Below are 18193 nucleotides of genomic sequence, written 5' to 3' on the forward strand. Positions count from 1 at the left end.
CAGCTACATTAGCCTTGACGCTATAGTGCAAAACGAAAGACGCAAGCTAGACACCAAACATGTCTCAAGTGATTGACAGCAATTGGGCCAAGAGGAGAAAAGGTCAGTTTGATTTTCTGCCAAACAATCGGTTTAGGAACCAGGTCCAAATCATGATCACAGTACTTACCCAAGGGTGACAGAGATCGGAGGTCAGGGGTCACACCTGCCACAGTAAACATGAGTGAGGAGGCAGGTCCCATCTGCCAGACGTGTGCCACAAAACAAAGGGATTCGTCCCCCACAGGGTTTGTGTGTGTGTAAACCTTCTGTCCCACTCCTATCTTATTCATTCACTCACAACTCTAAATGACTTATGCCGCTAATGAGCTGTTTTCATACACACAATACACAGCTCAGCTGGCTAACTGAACAGACTGTCTGATCTATCAAATCCATAATTGAGTTTCTGCTTAAATACGCTACTTGATGTACGCTACTTCATTGTGAGATTTTTTTTTAGAGAAATTTATCAAATCAATTATTTAAATCTTCCTTTTTTAAAAAATGCAGATTAAAATATAGAATTTTTTGTTGATTTCCTCTGGTTCTCTCAAGTCTGGCTAGGCCCGTTCTGTCCTGTGTGCTGTGCGATTTTAATAACACGGGCCAAATACAATACATAAAAGAAATTGAATTGTCAAGGTTGATATTTCGCACAGGACAACTCATTTTGGTTCGCACACTCCCAAGATGCAATATAAAATGTCACAGTCTAATGTAATTCAGTCGACTCATAACCAGGGATTTAAGTGCAAATGCAGACTCCCCCCCCACCCCCCACCTATGGAGCTGTGTTCACAGATATGAATCTCAGCAGCCACTGGGACACCGCTCAGCTGTTTAATCTGAAATTTAAACTTGCTTCAGCAGAATACATAAGTGAAGACAATGAATCACTGTAAGTAGTTTAAAATGTTTAGAAGTAAGAAAGATATAACAGTGAGGTCAAATGCATAGCCACAAAATGAAAGAAGGAAAAAAGGAAGAAAAAGTTGAGACTGTAAAAATAGATCAGACAGAGAGACATAATCAGAAAGTTAGTTGACAGTGAAGATGGATGGATGCAGGTTTGAAAGGAACATACAAACAGAAAAAACAGACAGACAGAGTGTTATTAGTGTTTATTCAGTACTTTATTAGGTAGTCTGAGTCACGTGGTCTGAGTCATGCTGCAGTCACATGGTCTGAGTCTCTTGAGCGTTCTCTAACTTTTACACATACACACTAACTTCTACACACACACACACACACAGACACAGACACACACTGTCTCTGTCTCTGCGAAGAAACGGGCTTCAGGATGGAGATCCCAGCCATTAATCTCAAGGTAACTTTCTGCACTTTTTTGTGTCTAAAATCGCTGAATGGTTTTATTTGTCGTAGAGCCGTCAGCAGCCTTCACAACTCACATGGATTTTATTAGAAACCAAGTACAATCAACTTTTACATCAGCTTCAGCTTTTAGCTTTAATCCTGCTTGCCCAGTTCTTCGTGTTTCACTTCATAGAAGTCCATTTAAGTGTCCCACTGATGTTACATTTATAAATATGAGTGTAAATATGAAGTGAAAAATATTTGGGAGACCTGGGTGGAACATTCAGATCAAAAACATTGCTGTTTTCCCATAATACCTTTGAAATAAAATCTTAAGATTCTGTACAAACGGTTTTCTTCATTAATGAGTGAATCCGTTTACTTTTTATGCTTAAAATATGTTTCTTTTTTATATAGTGTATGTTAAGTGTAGTTTGTGAGTTAGTTCCTCAGCGTTCACTCAGCTTTTTTCACCTGTGAAATATCTGGAACATTCCACAAATGTCTTGGATATTCCATAAGTCACATATTAACAGGAATTATCCCAAATTACATGTGATTCATGGAAAGACCAAAAGAGCATTGTTTTTTTTTTCTCCTATTTTTAAAATGATACTGTGATACTGTGAAAGTTCATCTGTCACTAGATATTTTATATAAGTAGTAATTTTAAAGTGTAGGTAAATTATTAAAATGTCTTTAATGTGTTTATTCCGTTAGCATGGATGCTAATGTTCCACATTTTTATTTGCTAACTATGTATGCTAGTGGACCAAGCCACTCATTTAAGCTTTTGTAAAAAAGAGAACCTACACAAAGAGATATTTTGTTGTTTTGGAATAATTTAATATGCTAAATGTTTTTGTGGTTAGATTAATATTGTCATGGTTTCAGCTTTGAATGTTGAAGGCCTGAACTGAACCAGAATTATGGAAGAAGCTTTTATTTTATTAAATAAAATTTTAAATGTTATGTTAAATGGATTAAATGTGTGTGTGTGTCTTTGCTTGCATTTTGCAGGCCATTGTGCTGGTTCACTGGTTGCTGACCATCTGGTGAGTAAAGTGCCTCCACACAGTTTTTCGTCACATACCTGAGGAATTTCTTTTCTGAAGCAGCTTAGGCGTTCAGAGCTTATTTTGGTGAGGTTTTGAGGAAATGAAAGTCATTTCATTGTCTTTCCCTCACTTTCTGACAGTCACTGATTCATAAAATAAAGGAATTCCCACAGATTATAATCAAGTGATGCAATAGAAGTGAAGCTGCTGGGTGATCAAAGCCCAGAGTGATAGGATTTACAGCCTGGAAAAGACAACACACTGCCTTCACAAGCTTTCACTGGAAAAAGAAATAATGCACTGAAGGAACTTTAAGTGTTTTGGTGAACTGAGTCAAACTATGACAAAACTTTTGGTGCTATAAATGGGTGTTTGCAATTCTTTAAAACATCAGTTTATTAGTTAATTTCTGTAACCGTTTCACCATGGTCGGAGTCATGGTGGGTCTGTAGCCTACCCAGAATCGTCAAGGCAAGGCACCTGTCCATCACAAGGCATCACACACCCACACAGACACCCAGCCATTAAAAATCCACCTTTAAAACCTTACAAATCCACTTTAAAAAAAATCCAGCCTCACCTTGAAACAGATATTCATATTTAAAGTCATGACAAATCTGAAATTTTTTGTTCTAGGATGATACATAATGACAGATTCAAAAGGAAAGTATATTAAGCTAATTCACCAATGTCTAGAAAAAAATATCTATCTGTAATTGTATCATCAAGGAGCAAGAGGCTGATGTAGAAACACTGTACAAAAAGCTGAATAGAATTTGACAAATAGACAGTCAGCATATTAACCTTTAGGCTCTTATTTCCCTTTTAATCTGGCAAGGGAATGTGGCATTAGGAGTCCTGCCCAAAGACTCATAGCATTGTTGAGGAAGGAAAACAAGTCTTTAAAATTATGTAGTCAGCATTGTGGCCATATTGGTTTTGTCAATGGGCAAACTAAATTGCACGTTCATAGCTGCAAAAGTATACCCTTGTGGTAAACAATAGTGCTGTTAATCATATTTAAAGTAAAACTGTCAAATGTGTTGAATTTTCCTGATTTACATTATTTCCACGTTAATAAATGACCCTGTATTTACTGTATTAAATATTTGTAGTATATTCCACTACTTTAATGTATAACCATTTCCACTAACTGGACATAAATGGAAAGCTCAACATGCTTGGAAGAGAAGGCTCACTGATTAGAAACATTTATTTCATCTAAAACTGATCCAAGCTTTAGTCTGTTGCTGTTACTACATACTGTGTTAATTCTGCAAGTTCTTGTTGTGTTTCTGTAAAATGTGACATCAAATTTTGTAATAATCCCATGTGTAATTTCAGGGCTTGCATTTGCTGGCAGCTTCCCTCTTACTACTTGGGAAATTTCAGCATGTTGGCTGTGGGTGTGTGGGCCATTGCTCAGAGAGACTCAATAGATGCTGTATTAATGGTAAGTCGTTAAAGTTGTGATCATTTTGAATAAATATATTCTGGCTTTGGTAATACATAACTGTATAGTACACAGACCTGGTCTGACTTTATTAAAAGCATGTAAATAATTGAAATGGCTTCTTTCAAATTCATTCATTCAAAGGCAGTAAAAACACTTAGAAATCATGGTAAGATTTAAAAACAAATTATTGCAGTTTTGCTTCTGCATTACAGGGATAAACCACAGAAAACATTAGAAGTGTGTGGGATTATGAAGTGACTTTTACTGCGACAAGGAAATAAGGGATTGTTTGTGGGTCCATGTTTAAGTTTTGCACTCAAATGTATAATAGTGGCATGCAACTTTTAAATTAAAAAAATATAGGCAAATGATATATAGTAGTTCTTAAATAATTTTCTAGATTAGTTCAGATATCAAGGGTGACACGTTGGAGCAGCAGGTAGTGTCGCAGTCACACAGCTCCAGGGACCTGGAGGTTGTGGGTTCGATTCCCGCTCCCGGTGACTGACTGTGAGGAGTTTGGTGTGTTCTCCCTGTGTCTGCGTGGGTTTCCTCCCGGTGCTCTGGTTTCCTCCCACGGTCCAAAAACACACTTTGGTAGGTGGATTGTTGACTCAAAAGTGTGTGTGTTTTGCTCTGTGAAGGACTGGCGCCCCCTCCAGGGTGTATTCCCGCCCGATGATTCCAGGTAGGCTCTGGACTGAATTGGATAAGGGTTACAGATAATGAATGAATGAGTTCAGATATCAAGTTTTCTGTTTATGGTCCGAGAGGCAGTCTTGCTGCATGCCTCTAATAACCAAACATTTCTAACAATTAAAAATAATGTACAAAAACACACATGCAGTCAAGCAAATTTGTTTTGTCTTTTATAAGAATAATATGTGGGCTAAAAAAAAAGCTACTGGACTAAAGCTGCTAACCAGCCTCTTCTTGTTTTCTGTCTCAGTTCCTGATTGGGATGACTGTGACCATACTGACGGACATTGTTCACTTTGGAATCTTTTATGCTGCACTTGATAGGCAGTACGGCATGGGTTCATTGGTCCGCTTCAGTTCTGGCATGGCCATCCTCAGCCTCATCCTCAAGCCTCTGTCCTGTTTCTTCGTCTATCAGATGTACCGCGAGAGAGGAGGAGACTACAACATTAACTTTGGTGAGTGAACTGCCTCAAGAACATGATGTCAGGAGCCGAGCGGAACTTTCTGAAGGGCTCCATTGATAAGCTTTGTGCCGTTTGTGATGCATGTGCCTGTCTGGTGCCCTGTATTAGAACAAATCATGAGCTACAGTGATCTGTGGTTTCTGAAGTTTGCCTCTGGCTACAGTTGTCTGACTGGGAATCTCTTAAACTCCCCAACACTCTCTTGAACTCTTCGCCAAATGTCTTTTCTTTTTCCCTCATTAATATATATCTATTTTCATTTGTATAAACCTTAATACACTCAGGGCCTGCATTCATTCATTCATAACATCTGAACATTTTTTTACATCTGACTTTTTATTTGTTTTGTTTAATTGGTCTATGGGCCTTTAAGTCAGGAATATATCACATTATACTACTAATCTACACCGAACGATCACTGGATTAGGAACACCTACCTTGTATCTACACTCACTGTCCATTTCATCATCTCTACTGACCACACAGAAGCACTTTGTAGTTCTACAATTACAGACTGTACTCCACCTGTTGCTCTGCATGCTTTCTTATTCCCATGTCACCTTATTCTTCAATCGTCAGGACCTCCACAGGACCACTTCAGATCAGGTATGAGCTGGCTGGTGGAACATTCTCACGCTGCAGTGGCGATGATGGTTTAGTTTGTGAAGTGCTAGTAAGAGTGGATCAGACACAGCAGTGCTCCTAGAGTTTTAATGCCCTCAGTCCAACTGCTGGACTGAGAATAGTCCACCAACCAACAATATCCAGTCAACCGCGTCCTCTGAGTGGACACAGTGTTTAAAAACTCCAGCAGCACTGCTGTGTCTGATCCACTCGTACCAGCGCAACACACACTAACACACCACCACGTCAGTGTCACTGCAGCACTAAGAACGTTCCACCACCTAAAACGTATCTGTGGGTGTGCTGACCATTGAAGAATGTATGCAGAGAAACAGGTGGACTACAGTCTGTAATTTTAGAACTACTAAGTGCTTCTGTATGGTCAGTGGGGCTGATAAAAAGGACGGTGAGGGTAGATACAAGGGTTCATATCTGTGCATTTACTTAGTCAACACAGGCAAATATTGTTAGACAAAGTTTAACAACTGAATAATAATCCTGGAATTTAGAGGTTTGCTCTAATTTCATTGATTATAAAGTTCTGGGGGTGTGGTGTGGAGCAGAATCAGAGTGTTTCTCTGTAAACCACAGGCAGATTGATTCAAAGGAACAGCGTAACTGAGTTAGTGAGACAGTCACAAGACAAATGCCTGATAGAGTAAGGGCTGGAACACGAGTGGGGCCCAGAAAGTTCCTCACAGATAAAGAAAATGAATGGCTCTGTATAGTTCCTCTGGAGAACTGGATCCAGAGCAGAAATAACTTTGATTGTGAAGACAGATTCAATCCAGTGCTGCCTGAGTGCAGGTGAATTGAAGGGATGTTTGCAAATGTTATTTAACTCCATCTTTGAAGTCTCTTGTTATTGACTTAATATAATCTTATTTGCTTCAAGTTATTTTGCTTCGATTCACATTTCTCCACATTGACTTGCTATGAAGTTGCTGCCATGCATCTGATTAGGCCGTATGTTCCTGATGATGCAGGTAAGTGCTCTCTGCGTTCCACTTGTTTCGGCTCGGGTGCTAAATCAGCATTTTTAAATCGTGTTCCTCCTGTGGAGCTGCAGAGTCTGGTGTTTTTCCACACCTGTTTTGGTTTGATAATCAGCTAATGAGGTGTGTTGGATCAAGGAAAGCACATAAGAGCAGCTCAGAACACAATATTTTCATCAACAATATTAATTCACTCATAATCTGATTAAAATTGCAATTGGTCTATAATTAGTAAAATGCAGTAACTTCTACAATAATTCAATCTGACAATATAATAAATGTACAAACCGGATTCCAAATAAGTTGGGACACTAAACAAATTGTGAATAAAAACTGAATGCAATGATGTGGAGGTGCCAACATCTAATATTTTATTCAGAATAGAACACAAATCACAGATCAAAAGTTTAAACTGAGAGAATGTATCATTTTAAGGGAAAAATATGTTGTTTCAAAATTTCATGGCGTCAACAAATCCCCAAAAAGTTGGGACAAGGCCAATTTTACCGCTGTGTGGCATCCCCCCCCCTTCTTCTTACAACACTCAACAGACGTCTGGGGACAGAGGAGACCAGTTTCTCAAGTTTAGAAATAGGAATGCTCTCCCATTCATGTCTAATACAGGCCTCTAACTGTTCAATCGTCTTGGGCCTTCTTTGTCGCACCTTCCTCTTTATGATGCGCCAAATGTTCTCTATAGGTGAAAGATCTGGACTGCAGGCTGGCCATTTCAGTACCCGGATCCTTCTCCTACGTAGCCATGATGTTGTGATTGCTGCAGAATGTGGTCTGGCATTATCTTGTTGAAAAATGCAGGGTCTTCCCTGAAAGAGATGACGTCTAGATGGGAGCATATGTTGTTCTAGAACCTGAACATAGTTCTCTGCATTAATGATGCCTTTCCAGACATGCAAGCTGCCCATGCCACAAGCACTCATGCAACCCCATACCATCAGTGATGCAGGCTTCTGAACGGAGCGTTGATAACAACTTGGGTTATCCTTGTCCTCTCTGGTCCGGATGAAATGGCGTCCCAGTGTTCCATAAAGAACTTCAAATTGTGACTCACCTGACCACAGAACAGTCTTCCATTTTGCCACACTCCATTTTAAAAGACCCCTGGCCCAGTGCAAACATCTGAGCTTGTGGAGCTTGCTTAGAAATGGCTTCCTCTTTGCACTGTAGAGTTTCAGCTGGCAACGGCGGATGGCATGGTGGATTGTGTTCACTGACAATGCTTTCTGGAAGTATTCCTGAGCCCATCCTGTTATTTCTTTGACAGTGGCATTCCTGTTTGAGGTGCAGTGAGGTTTAAGGGCCCAGAGATCACGAGCATCCAGTAGAGTTTTACGGCCTTGACCCTTACGCACAGCAATTGTTCCAGATTCTCTGAATCTTTTGATGATGTTATGCACGGTTGATGATGATAACTTAAAAGTCTTTGCTATTTTATGCTGGGTAACACCATTCTGGTATTGCTGCACTATCTTTCTGCGCAACAATGATGGAATTGGTGATCCTCTTACCATCTTGGCTTCAGAGAGACACTGACACTCTGAGAACTCTTTTTATACCCAATCATGTTGTCAATTGACCTAATTAGTGTTAATTGGTCTTCCAGCAGTTCGTTATATGCTCAATTTCCTTTTTCCAGCCGCTACTTGTCCCAACTTTTTTGGGATTTGTTGACACTGTGAAATTTTGAATCAACATATTTTTCCTTTAAAATGTTACATTTACTCAGATTAAACTTTTGATCTGTCATCTATGTTCTATTACGAATAAAATATTGACATTTGCCATCTCCACATCATTGCATTCAGTTTTTATTCACAATTTGTTTAGTGTCCCAACTTTTTTTGAATCCGGTTTGTAAAAAGTTTAGTAGATTATTAGAATAAAATAAAAATATTGTTACAGTAAGTTATTTTATTACTGAATAAGGCAAGTGTAAGATGGCTGTAATTGTTACTCTTTGCTTTACCTATTGGACCTGTTGTCTGTTACCCTTTACTTACTGCTTTGTTGTCTTCACCATGGCCCACGTTTTATAATCTCTCTCTTTTTTCATTTTCCTTATCTCTCTGTCTATGTGCATTCTCTGTTCATTTGTCTATCACTTTATCCCATTTTCTACACCCTCTCTCTCTCTGTGTGTGTCCTGTCTTCTTTTCTGTCTGTCTCTCTACTACTGGTCAGACTTGGAGACGTCAGTGGACAGTCGCTGCACCACAGACAGCACCGATAGTACTCTCCTTGGCCGTCGTTATTACTGAATGCACTCTTCTTCTTCTCCACACTTTTTTTTTTGAAGCTTAAAATCATTTGATTTATTTATTGTGTATATATTTGTACATCTTTATCCTTCACTCTTATCCTTGTCTGCTTTGTGGTTATTATGTGAGCACTGTCTCTTTGTATAAAGTCTTCATTTCTGTTTTAGTGTTTGTGTTGCTGTGTTTATGTGTGTGTGTGTGTATGCAACTCTATATGTATTTGGACATTAGGTATTCTGACAATGCAGGACCCTGAAAAACTAGTTTCAAGACCAAAGATGTACTCAACTCTTTCAGAAGTTTGGAATTACTCATTTTATATTCAGTAGTAATATGCACTTTGTGTTAGGGGTGGGCGATATGGCTCTAAAATAATATCAGGGTATTTTGGCGATAACGATATCCTTGGTGATATGAAAATACACTGAAAAATACTTTTATTACTTTCAAGAACAGTCTATTGCAACAAAATAAATGTTATTAATATGAATTAAAATAAATGTAATATATATTAATAATATTAAAGGCTTATTTTTTTCTAACATAATAATATGGTTTATTTTACATCTGATATTTTGTAACCAAACCACTGCCACAATTCTCTTCCTCAGGGTCACTTTCCACAGTACTTCACTGTGGCTAAATGACTCATGTAAAGAACGTATGGCATATTATGGGTAACTGCATGATTTTGTTATGTAAACAAGTCAGAATATCACTAGTATCACGATATTGTTTGTTTTTAAAATCGTTTTAAAAATGATCACGATATTATTGCTAACGATAGGATATGGTACAGCCCTACTTTGTGTATAAGGAAACTATTAAAAACGATTCCAAAATGTACTCTTTTAATGTACATTTTGTATCGTAAAGCTAATCAAATGTGTAATTTGCACAATATTTAATTACACTTATCTAGATTTTTCCAGACACACACAGTTTTCTCTAAATATTTTTGAATGAGTAGCTTGCACCAGTTTGAAGCATGTATCTGAAAGCCAAGCTTCAAAGCAGGACAGATACGTAACTAATTCCGAAGTGTGAGTAAGTTATAATTAAGGTGCTTCACTTCTAAAACACTGTCCACATTTTGAATAGTATATAATAAAAATAAAATAATATTTAATATGTGTAAAAATGTATAAGAATTGTTGCTTTTTATCTAATTTATCTTCTTAAACCTCAAAAAAATAACACCTTTAGTATGCTAAAAATATCTGTTTATTTTATACACTTTCACTATCCTCTGATAGTGAAAGGGGATTCCAAAGTTTTGAAACATTTATTTCCTAATCTGACAATCATGAGGTCTCTTGAGTCAACAGTGCAGGCAGTTTCTTTGAGACGCTTAAATTGCAATAAACAGTCTTGTGACTGAGCATTTGTTTTTTTTGTTTTTATTTATATATTTTTTTATAAATACATTTTGGACCAAACAGAAATTCAGATCACCAAGGTTAATCACAGCTTCTGACAAACACAGATAAGGCCTTATCAGTAGTTACATCGTGTTGGGATTTTACCTTTAGAGTATTTGTTGTTTATCAAAGGGATTACGTTTTGTCCAGTGTTACTTTCTCATTGTGTGATGTTTTTCTATTTATTAATTTAAGTTTGTTTGTTTGTTCAAATCTGGTCCGTGTACATTTTAAAGGGACAATGTCACTGCAGATTCATTATGAACATATTTTAGGACCAGAAAATGTTTTTTATTTTATTTTTTTTTTTTTTTCTGTTATGTTAGCTATCAAATGCAAATTGGTTAACACCATGCTTGGTGATGGGGAACATGGAGGGCCTTTGGTACTGACCCACAGTCCATAGGGACCATGTTCTATATTGTTCTTTATGCATGTCCAATTCTTAGATTTTTTTTAAAAAAAAATTTTATGTTGTTTGCATCCTATTTTGAAGTGTTTTATTTCAAAGACGTGAATCAAAATTGGCTTGAGCCTTGAAATAAATTATTTGAGAAGTGGAGGTTGTGTTCCTGGTCTCTCAGTTAAATATTCTAGGGTTTATTTAGATGTTGATTAAAAAATACTCCATCTCAGTGGAAAAAAAAAGCCATCATCATATTCTACTGACTCACAGCATTTGGTCAGGTACCTTCATAACTGTTTATATGCCGAGGGACTGAATAAGCATATTGTTGGCTTACTGCTCTAATAAAACCTGTGTAAATCACAGAAGGGGCAGCTGTCCAGTGACAAGTGATGAAGCGTTTATGCAGAAAAGTCAGTGTGCTCTGCATGCAGTGGAGTATTTCTGTTTATCTGAGCAGTGGACACAATCCAGCTTTATCTGGATGCGAAGGTCTCGGTTTCCACTGTTTTTCTACGAAAGTGATTAAAGCACTTACATTGTAATGAATCATTTTTTGATTTCATTTACAGCTGTAATGGGAGGTTACATTTGCTAACATTAATATTGTTATTGAATATAATGCAACTGATTGTTGATCAGACTTTATGCTGGTTGATATATATTTTCTAATACAAATTTTGATGACATTAGTCATCTACTGATTTACTGAAAAATCAGGTTCATGGCACACTAAACATAGATTATGGAATATTCTAAAACGTTTTAACGTCGGCCAGTGCATGTGCAGCCAGCTCTTGATAGGTTGGATGGATTATACATTTACAATATTCATTTCTTCCAAAATCAAGAGTATTAATGGTGTGGATCCTTTTTTTTTCTGCAGTAATGGCTTCTATTTGGCAGGATTTCTATGGCATTCAGCCTATAATGAAGTCAGGTACCGATGTTGGGAGATTAATTCCCGATCATAAAAGCCACTCCCTTATCCTTAAAGTATTAGATGGGGCTCTGGATCAATACAGAGTATGCAGTTGCACATTCTCAGTGCTAAATGTCAGCTGGTAGAGCTTTATACCTCTCAAGCTGACATTTAGTTTTGGGGAAGGTGCCTCTGAGTGGCAAACAATTAAACGCCTGTGTCAGCGATAGATGCACTAGTATTTGGCAAAACTAATGCTGATGCTAATACATAATTTTTGGGGTCTGGAGCATACCCAGAATCAATGGGTGCAAGGAAGGATCACACCCTGGACAGCGTGCCAGTCCATCACACAGCACCTCACTTTCACCCAGTCACAATCAATTACACACTCGGGTATGGACAATACTGCATAGTCGATCCACCAACCATCCTGTGGTTTTGGGTGGAAACTGGAGCTTCAGTGTAGAGCCCATGCAGAGACAAACCCCAAGAGCCTCGAGCTGCGTGGAGCACCCCACTGTGCTGCCTTAAATGAATAAAATGCAGGCAATTTTGCATAGTACCGTCAGTATGTCAGCATATATCCGTTTGACATGCATTAAAGATACTGAGCCTGTTTTTAGGCAATATTCGTCTGATACTCCTCCAGTGCCTATATTGAGTTTTATCAATATTCCTAGTGTGTGTAGACAAGTGCGATAAAATCATTTCCTTTCTTTCTCTCCTCAGGCTTTCCCACAGTGACCAGGGACAGAAATAACTACCAGTCCATTGACCAGCCGAACCAGCCCACTCCGGGCAAAGCATTCAGTCAACCAGAGGAGCCGAAGCCTGCGGCTCGTGCTTACTGAACTCTTCCTTCAGTCTTTAACCCCTCTGACTGGACACTGTGCTGGTTTACGGTCTGGTAAACAGTGGCAAGTGCAGTTTGAAGAGCAGTGATGCTTCACAAGTTGCGTTTTTGCCTGTTTATGTGATGTGTAAGTGCTGTACTGCTGCAATGCTGGGTTCTTACCGGTAGTCCTACACACTGGGTTATTTCAGTACTGTTTGAAATGTTGTCATGCCATACTCTGCTTAGACCACAGCTGCATTGGCAAAGTCTTGTAGATAATTAATATTAAAGACCCCTTCCAGTCATAGATTAAACTCGTAAAAACCCATCTCTGTTCTCCAGAATGATATAATTAGATACGTATATTTGTATTTATTCCATAAAGTCATCTAATACCTTCAACATGGCTTACTCAAGACCTAGTATGTAAAGATGAGTAAATATGCAATTAGTTCCCACCTCTATCTCTGCTTAACCCTACACTTCTTGCCTGCAGCTTAAAAGCCCTGACGAAAATAACCCTGGCTGTTTGAATCTGTGTTTTTGAGACCACTCTGTGTCTTTGGAACACTCCATTTCCTCACTTTTGGAACACTGACGCTGGAGTGTCGGTGTTGTGTTAATGCGGATATGCTCTTCTATGATTAAAAGAAACCAGCATATGGACATGTTAACAAGGTTAAACACTTGATTTTCACTGGAGGGGTCTTTAATAAGAAGGCACTAAATATAGTAACTAATAATTGACCATGATACAATCAAATACTGCTAGTTACACGTGTTACCAAATAAGATTTATAAAGGCTTTACCACATTAGGTTAAAAGGCACATCCATAAACTCGTCATGCCCAAATTTCTCACCCTACACAAGCATTTATAAAGGCTTATTCCAATAGATGTTCTTTGTCATTTGACGTAACACATCTATGAATTGACTCAAAGTTTTATCACATAATTCCCAAGTGGTATAAGGCCATAGCACCCTAGAACACCTGATTTTGTAGCCGAGTGTGTATCACTTTTGTTGAAAACTGATTTGGCAAGAGAGTCATAAAGTATTTTGTCAGCGAAAGTGTCACATTATGTTATGTTTTAGGTAAAATAATATAATAATAAGTGTTTTTATACAGGCTAATATCAGCTGCCCTGACCGGGTTATGTAGGTGTCACATAGCCTTATGAACACTTATGCCCTACAGTAAAGTGATATAAATTCTGCATTGTATTAGATGCATGCATTATTTCTCTATGATTTAAAGAGTAAAGTTATCACAATTACTGCCAACTGTTAGTAAAACAAATTGTGCCAATATCATTTATTAATTGAATTATATAGTAATGGAATGTTATTTATCTACAAAGTAAAGTGTGTGGATGAATCTTCTAAAGGAGGGTTTGTCCTTGTATGTATTTATTGGGCCTAGTGGGATTTATCAGAAAGAAAGTGCTTCAGGCTCGTTCTTTCTTTCTCTGTACACTAATGTTTCTTCAGCCTGTTGGTAAATGTTAGGTAAAAGGTGTGTGGTAACACTGTAGTTCACTTAGTTCCTCATTGTCTTCTCTCTTCCTCTTTCTCCATCCTGTCGTCAGGCTACACTGCGAGGCCAAATGTTGGTGGACACCTTCACACACAGTGTTTCTTCTAAAATGAAGTGACAGCTCAGGTTTCAGCATCTACTCTACTGTGGAGCTTTTAGACTAAATGTAAAATTTTGGTGAGGATTGCGCTGAATTCAACCACGAGTGGCGTCAGATGCTATTATTGGCCGCTCACAAACATCACACCAACTCAACCCCAGCTATTGAGTGGTGCTCTAACAGACCATTATTAGTCAATATCAGTTCCAGTCTTTTACAGCCCTGTGCTGTGGGGATTGTTTAACCATTGGCCTATGTTTAGATAATGTGTGGCTGCTTCAGACCATGCCAGTTCATTTCAAGTTGAATGGTATGATTTGGGTAGTGGGTCATGCTCAGTGCTGGATCAGACACAGCAGTGCTGCTGGAGTTTTTAAAAACTCTGCCTAGTCATTGGCCACTGTATTAGAAGCACTTACCTTGGTAGTCCACCTTGAACACTGTCCACAGGATGCTGTTGACTGGATACCACGTTAGTGTCACTGCTGCACTGAGAATGATCCACCACCCAAAATAATACCTGCTTTTTGGGGATCTGTGTTGTATGTGGATTCAAAGTGTTTATTTGTGTCTTTTATTTCTATCCCAGTGCATTCAGTTCCATCTGATCATTTTCTCATGGTGTAGTTTCTCTAGTCTGATTGCAGGCTAGTGAGATGCTGTTATTGAGGTTGAATCAGAAAGCTGTGTGTGTATTGCCTTGTGAAGGACTGGCGCCCAGTGATTCTGCGTAGGCTCCGGACCCACCGCAACCCTGAACTGGACAGTTACAAAGAATGAATGAATGAATAAACATTAGACATAAGTTTTCCCTAATATCACTTAGCTGTACTGTACGAGCGGGTGGCACATTGGTGCAGCAGGTAGTGTCACAGTCACACAGCTCCAGGGACCTGGAGGTTGTGGGTTCGAATCCCGCTCCGGGTGACTGTCTGTGAGGAGTTGGTGTGTTCTCGGAGTTGGTGTGTTCACCCGGAGGTTTCCTCCGGGTGCTCCGGTTTCCTCCTGCAGTCCAAAAACACACATTGGTAGGTGGATTGGCGACTCAAGTGTCCGTAGGTGTGAGTGTGTGTGTGTTGCCCTGTGAAGGACTAGTGCCCCCTCCAGGGTCTATTCCCGCCTTGCGCCCAATGATTCCAGGTAGGCTCTGGACCCCCCGCGACCCTGAACTGGATAAGCGCTTACAGGTAATCAATGAATGTCCTGTATGACAGTACATTTTACTACTAATAAGACCACAGAGTCTTGCAGAAAAGATGCTTTGAGCTTCCCTCTGCCAATCAGTCAATCAAATGTTGTTTATAAAAATTGCTTTTCACAACAGAAAGTTGTCACAAAGCAGTTTTACAGAGATTCGGGTCCAAGCCTCCTACGAGCGAGCCAGGGGCAACAGTGGCAATGAATAACTCCCTCAGCACACAAGGAAGGAACCAAGACTCATACTTGGGAACCCATCCTCCTCGGGTCGACACCGGGTCCACCTATGTGTCTGAGTTGATGGTATAAGGCCAGATTTAAGACGTAGCATATAGTAATGCCTCTTACGAAAAAGCGCATTACAGTTCAAAGTTACCACCGCCTTTGTATTTTCTGCTTTTCAACTGTGGCTTCTTCTTGTCACTAGACTTGGAGTGAGCCTTGGTTTCGTGTCCTTTGTATGTGCTCTATTTCAGATTTAGATCCTTGTGTTTGTGTTATCATCTCCCATTAGGGATGTTAATGGTTTCCATAGGAACAGCGCAGCATGCTAAGCAGACAGCAATTTGCCCCGCTGTTGAACCAATTTGTATTTATGTTACATTTTTCATGTGGATAACGTTTAGGCGCCCGTCACAAGCAGTGATGTGGGGCCGATTATTTTGGCCCAATAGAGAGGGAGACGCTGGTTAGACAGATGATTAGGAAGCTTATGCCTCCTGCCTCCAACATTATTATGTTTTTCCTCTTTTATTCCGACAGGTCTAATTTATACAGCGTCCCCTTTTTCCTCATTAGCACTTGATTTCCTGCACAAAGGCTCCAGCTGATGCTGAATGCTAATTATTACTGTTTATATTTGATATGTTCCATGTTCGTTGGGGTCACGGATGATGAAAAACAAAAGCTTCAGAATCCTCTTTGGACACCAGCATTTTGTTCCTTGATTTTTAGCTTTAATTGTTTTGTATGTCCAATCTTGAATATAAAAACCGCTCCCTGAATCATAATTTGGTGTTTGATTTGTAATGTTCTGTAGTTTGTAAAGCCTAATCAGTATTCCTGTGCAAGGATGGCCCAAAGCCAAATCTGTTTCTTAATATTTAGAAGCTGTTCTACTTCAGGGCTGCCATTAATCAGTTACACTGTGTGGCCAAATAGTTTGCAGCCACTTGGTAATCCAACATTTCTTCAGATATCAAGGGCATTGCTCACGAGTTTGTCCCAGAAATCACTCCTACTCTTCTGTGAATGTGTTGGACTAAATTTTGCATCATTTCTGTGTGGATTTGATGGGAAGTGAGCCTTGAGTGATGTTGCACAGTTGGCTGTTGATCACAAAAGCCACTCTTAACTCCACATGTGGAGCAAAACTTAAAAAGCCAGTGCTGTTCCATTGTTCCACAGGCCTATGTTGGGGTGCTCTACATTTCTTGTTGATGTGCTAACCACGCAATGAGCTAATCTTAATAAGGTCTGTAAACATTTGGCCATACAGTGTGTATACTATATTTAGTAACACAGTACATGAAAAATTTGTAAAATAAATGAATACTGCATGCTTGCAGGGCCCTGTGGTGCCTCACAGGCCCTCAGTGTCTGCTTAAGGGGGCTCGGGCAAAGCTTTCAGGTACCGATATTTTTATTACAGCTTCAAGTCTGAATTATAGAATTAGTAATTTTTTTTAATTGTATTATTATTTTTTTAATCATGTGGAAATTACTTATTTGTAATGATTTATTAATCTCACACAGTCTTAAAAATAAAGATTCCTTCATGGTTCTCGGCTTGGATGTATGATTCTAAGAACAACTTTCAGTGAAGTCAGAACCTTAGCGTGGTGCGGTGATCCAAGGTGACGCCTCATTCAACCGAACGATGGCCTTTCCTCGGCTCTGAGCTCTCAGTGTAGTGCGAGCCAATGCATATGCCTTCAGACCTCCAAGTCTGTTGAGGGAAGGCCGTCCTCTGAGCACTCAGCATGAATGCTAATCATATGCCATATTCCAGCCATAACAGAAGGGCAGTTAGTGTTCTCCTCCAAGCGTGTTGTGCTGAGAAAATCCACTAAATGTTTATTAGGCATCGCCCTGAGGGACCCTTTCCGCACCTTTATTTTTAAGATTGTGGCACTTCTCTGTGATGTGCAAATACAAGTGCATGAGTTTCTATATGAAATCTGAATAATAAATGTAAAATGTAATGAGCAATTAGCAATTCAAGTCTGTGCTGTTTTTATTTGCCCATTTCATGGTCCTTGCTCTGTAATGAGAGACCCATTTGGCTGTAAAATGTCACAGCATTAGCAGTATTTTAATGATACCCCAGCTATTTATTTAGCTCATGTTTATGGCTTGTTGTGCTGAGGTTTCTGGCAGATGTGTTGAATATTATTTCTCAGTGAAAGAGCAGTGTTCATGAGTGTGTTGCTTTTTCTATAGCGCTTGAGGCGTTTCGTTCATTTTAGACATCCATCTTCCGTGGCAAGCATCTCTGGGATATTTTAATTGCCAGTCTCCATCTCTGTGTGTGTGTGTGAGCGCCTGGGAGAGGTTTTAATTAACCAGTAGCCGATCTGTTAATGATTTGTTCCTGCTGAGTCCTTTACGTGCCGGACGCTGTGATGTCCAGGAGGAGGCGAGTGAAGCATTGATTAATTTTTGATTTGGCCAACCCGAGTCTTTGCTCATCAGCCTGATTCCCATCTCCAGAGTGAAGGACACCAGGCCCCTCGTCTCATCTGCTTCACTGGTGCGAAACACTTCATTTCTTAAAGTGCTCCATCATGATGTTATTTCCATGTCTCACTACATCACATCAAAACTTTCTTAGTTGAGT

The 18193-nt window shown here is 39.2% G+C and overlaps 1 protein-coding gene across 1 annotated transcript; it reads left to right on the top strand.

The window, feature by feature from the left end:
* Positions 1-1245: 1245 nt before the first annotated feature.
* Positions 1246-17557, top strand: agtrap (angiotensin II receptor-associated protein). Its single transcript, XM_066672712.1, has 5 exons — positions 1246-1369; positions 2377-2411; positions 3759-3867; positions 4820-5027; positions 12413-17557. The coding sequence occupies exons 1-5, from the start codon at positions 1343-1345 to the stop codon at positions 12532-12534; spliced, it is 501 nt and encodes a 166-aa protein (XP_066528809.1). The 5' UTR covers positions 1246-1342; the 3' UTR covers positions 12535-17557.
* Positions 17558-18193: the final 636 nt, after the last annotated feature.

Source organism: Hoplias malabaricus, chromosome 5 (genome assembly GCF_029633855.1).
Source record: "Hoplias malabaricus isolate fHopMal1 chromosome 5, fHopMal1.hap1, whole genome shotgun sequence".
In the NCBI taxonomy this organism is placed as follows: Eukaryota; Metazoa; Chordata; class Actinopteri; order Characiformes; family Erythrinidae; genus Hoplias; species Hoplias malabaricus.

Bases quoted from the DNA above. Each gene is read 5' to 3' on its own strand.
- agtrap (XM_066672712.1), top strand. From the start codon at position 1,343: ATGGAGATCCCAGCCATTAATCTCAAG. The intron at 1,370-2,376 runs GTAACTTTCTGC...TGCATTTTGCAG, and splicing joins TCCCAGCCATTAATCTCAAG to GCCATTGTGCTGGTTCACTG. The intron at 5,028-12,412 runs GTGAGTGAACTG...TTCTCTCCTCAG, and splicing joins AGACTACAACATTAACTTTG to GCTTTCCCACAGTGACCAGG.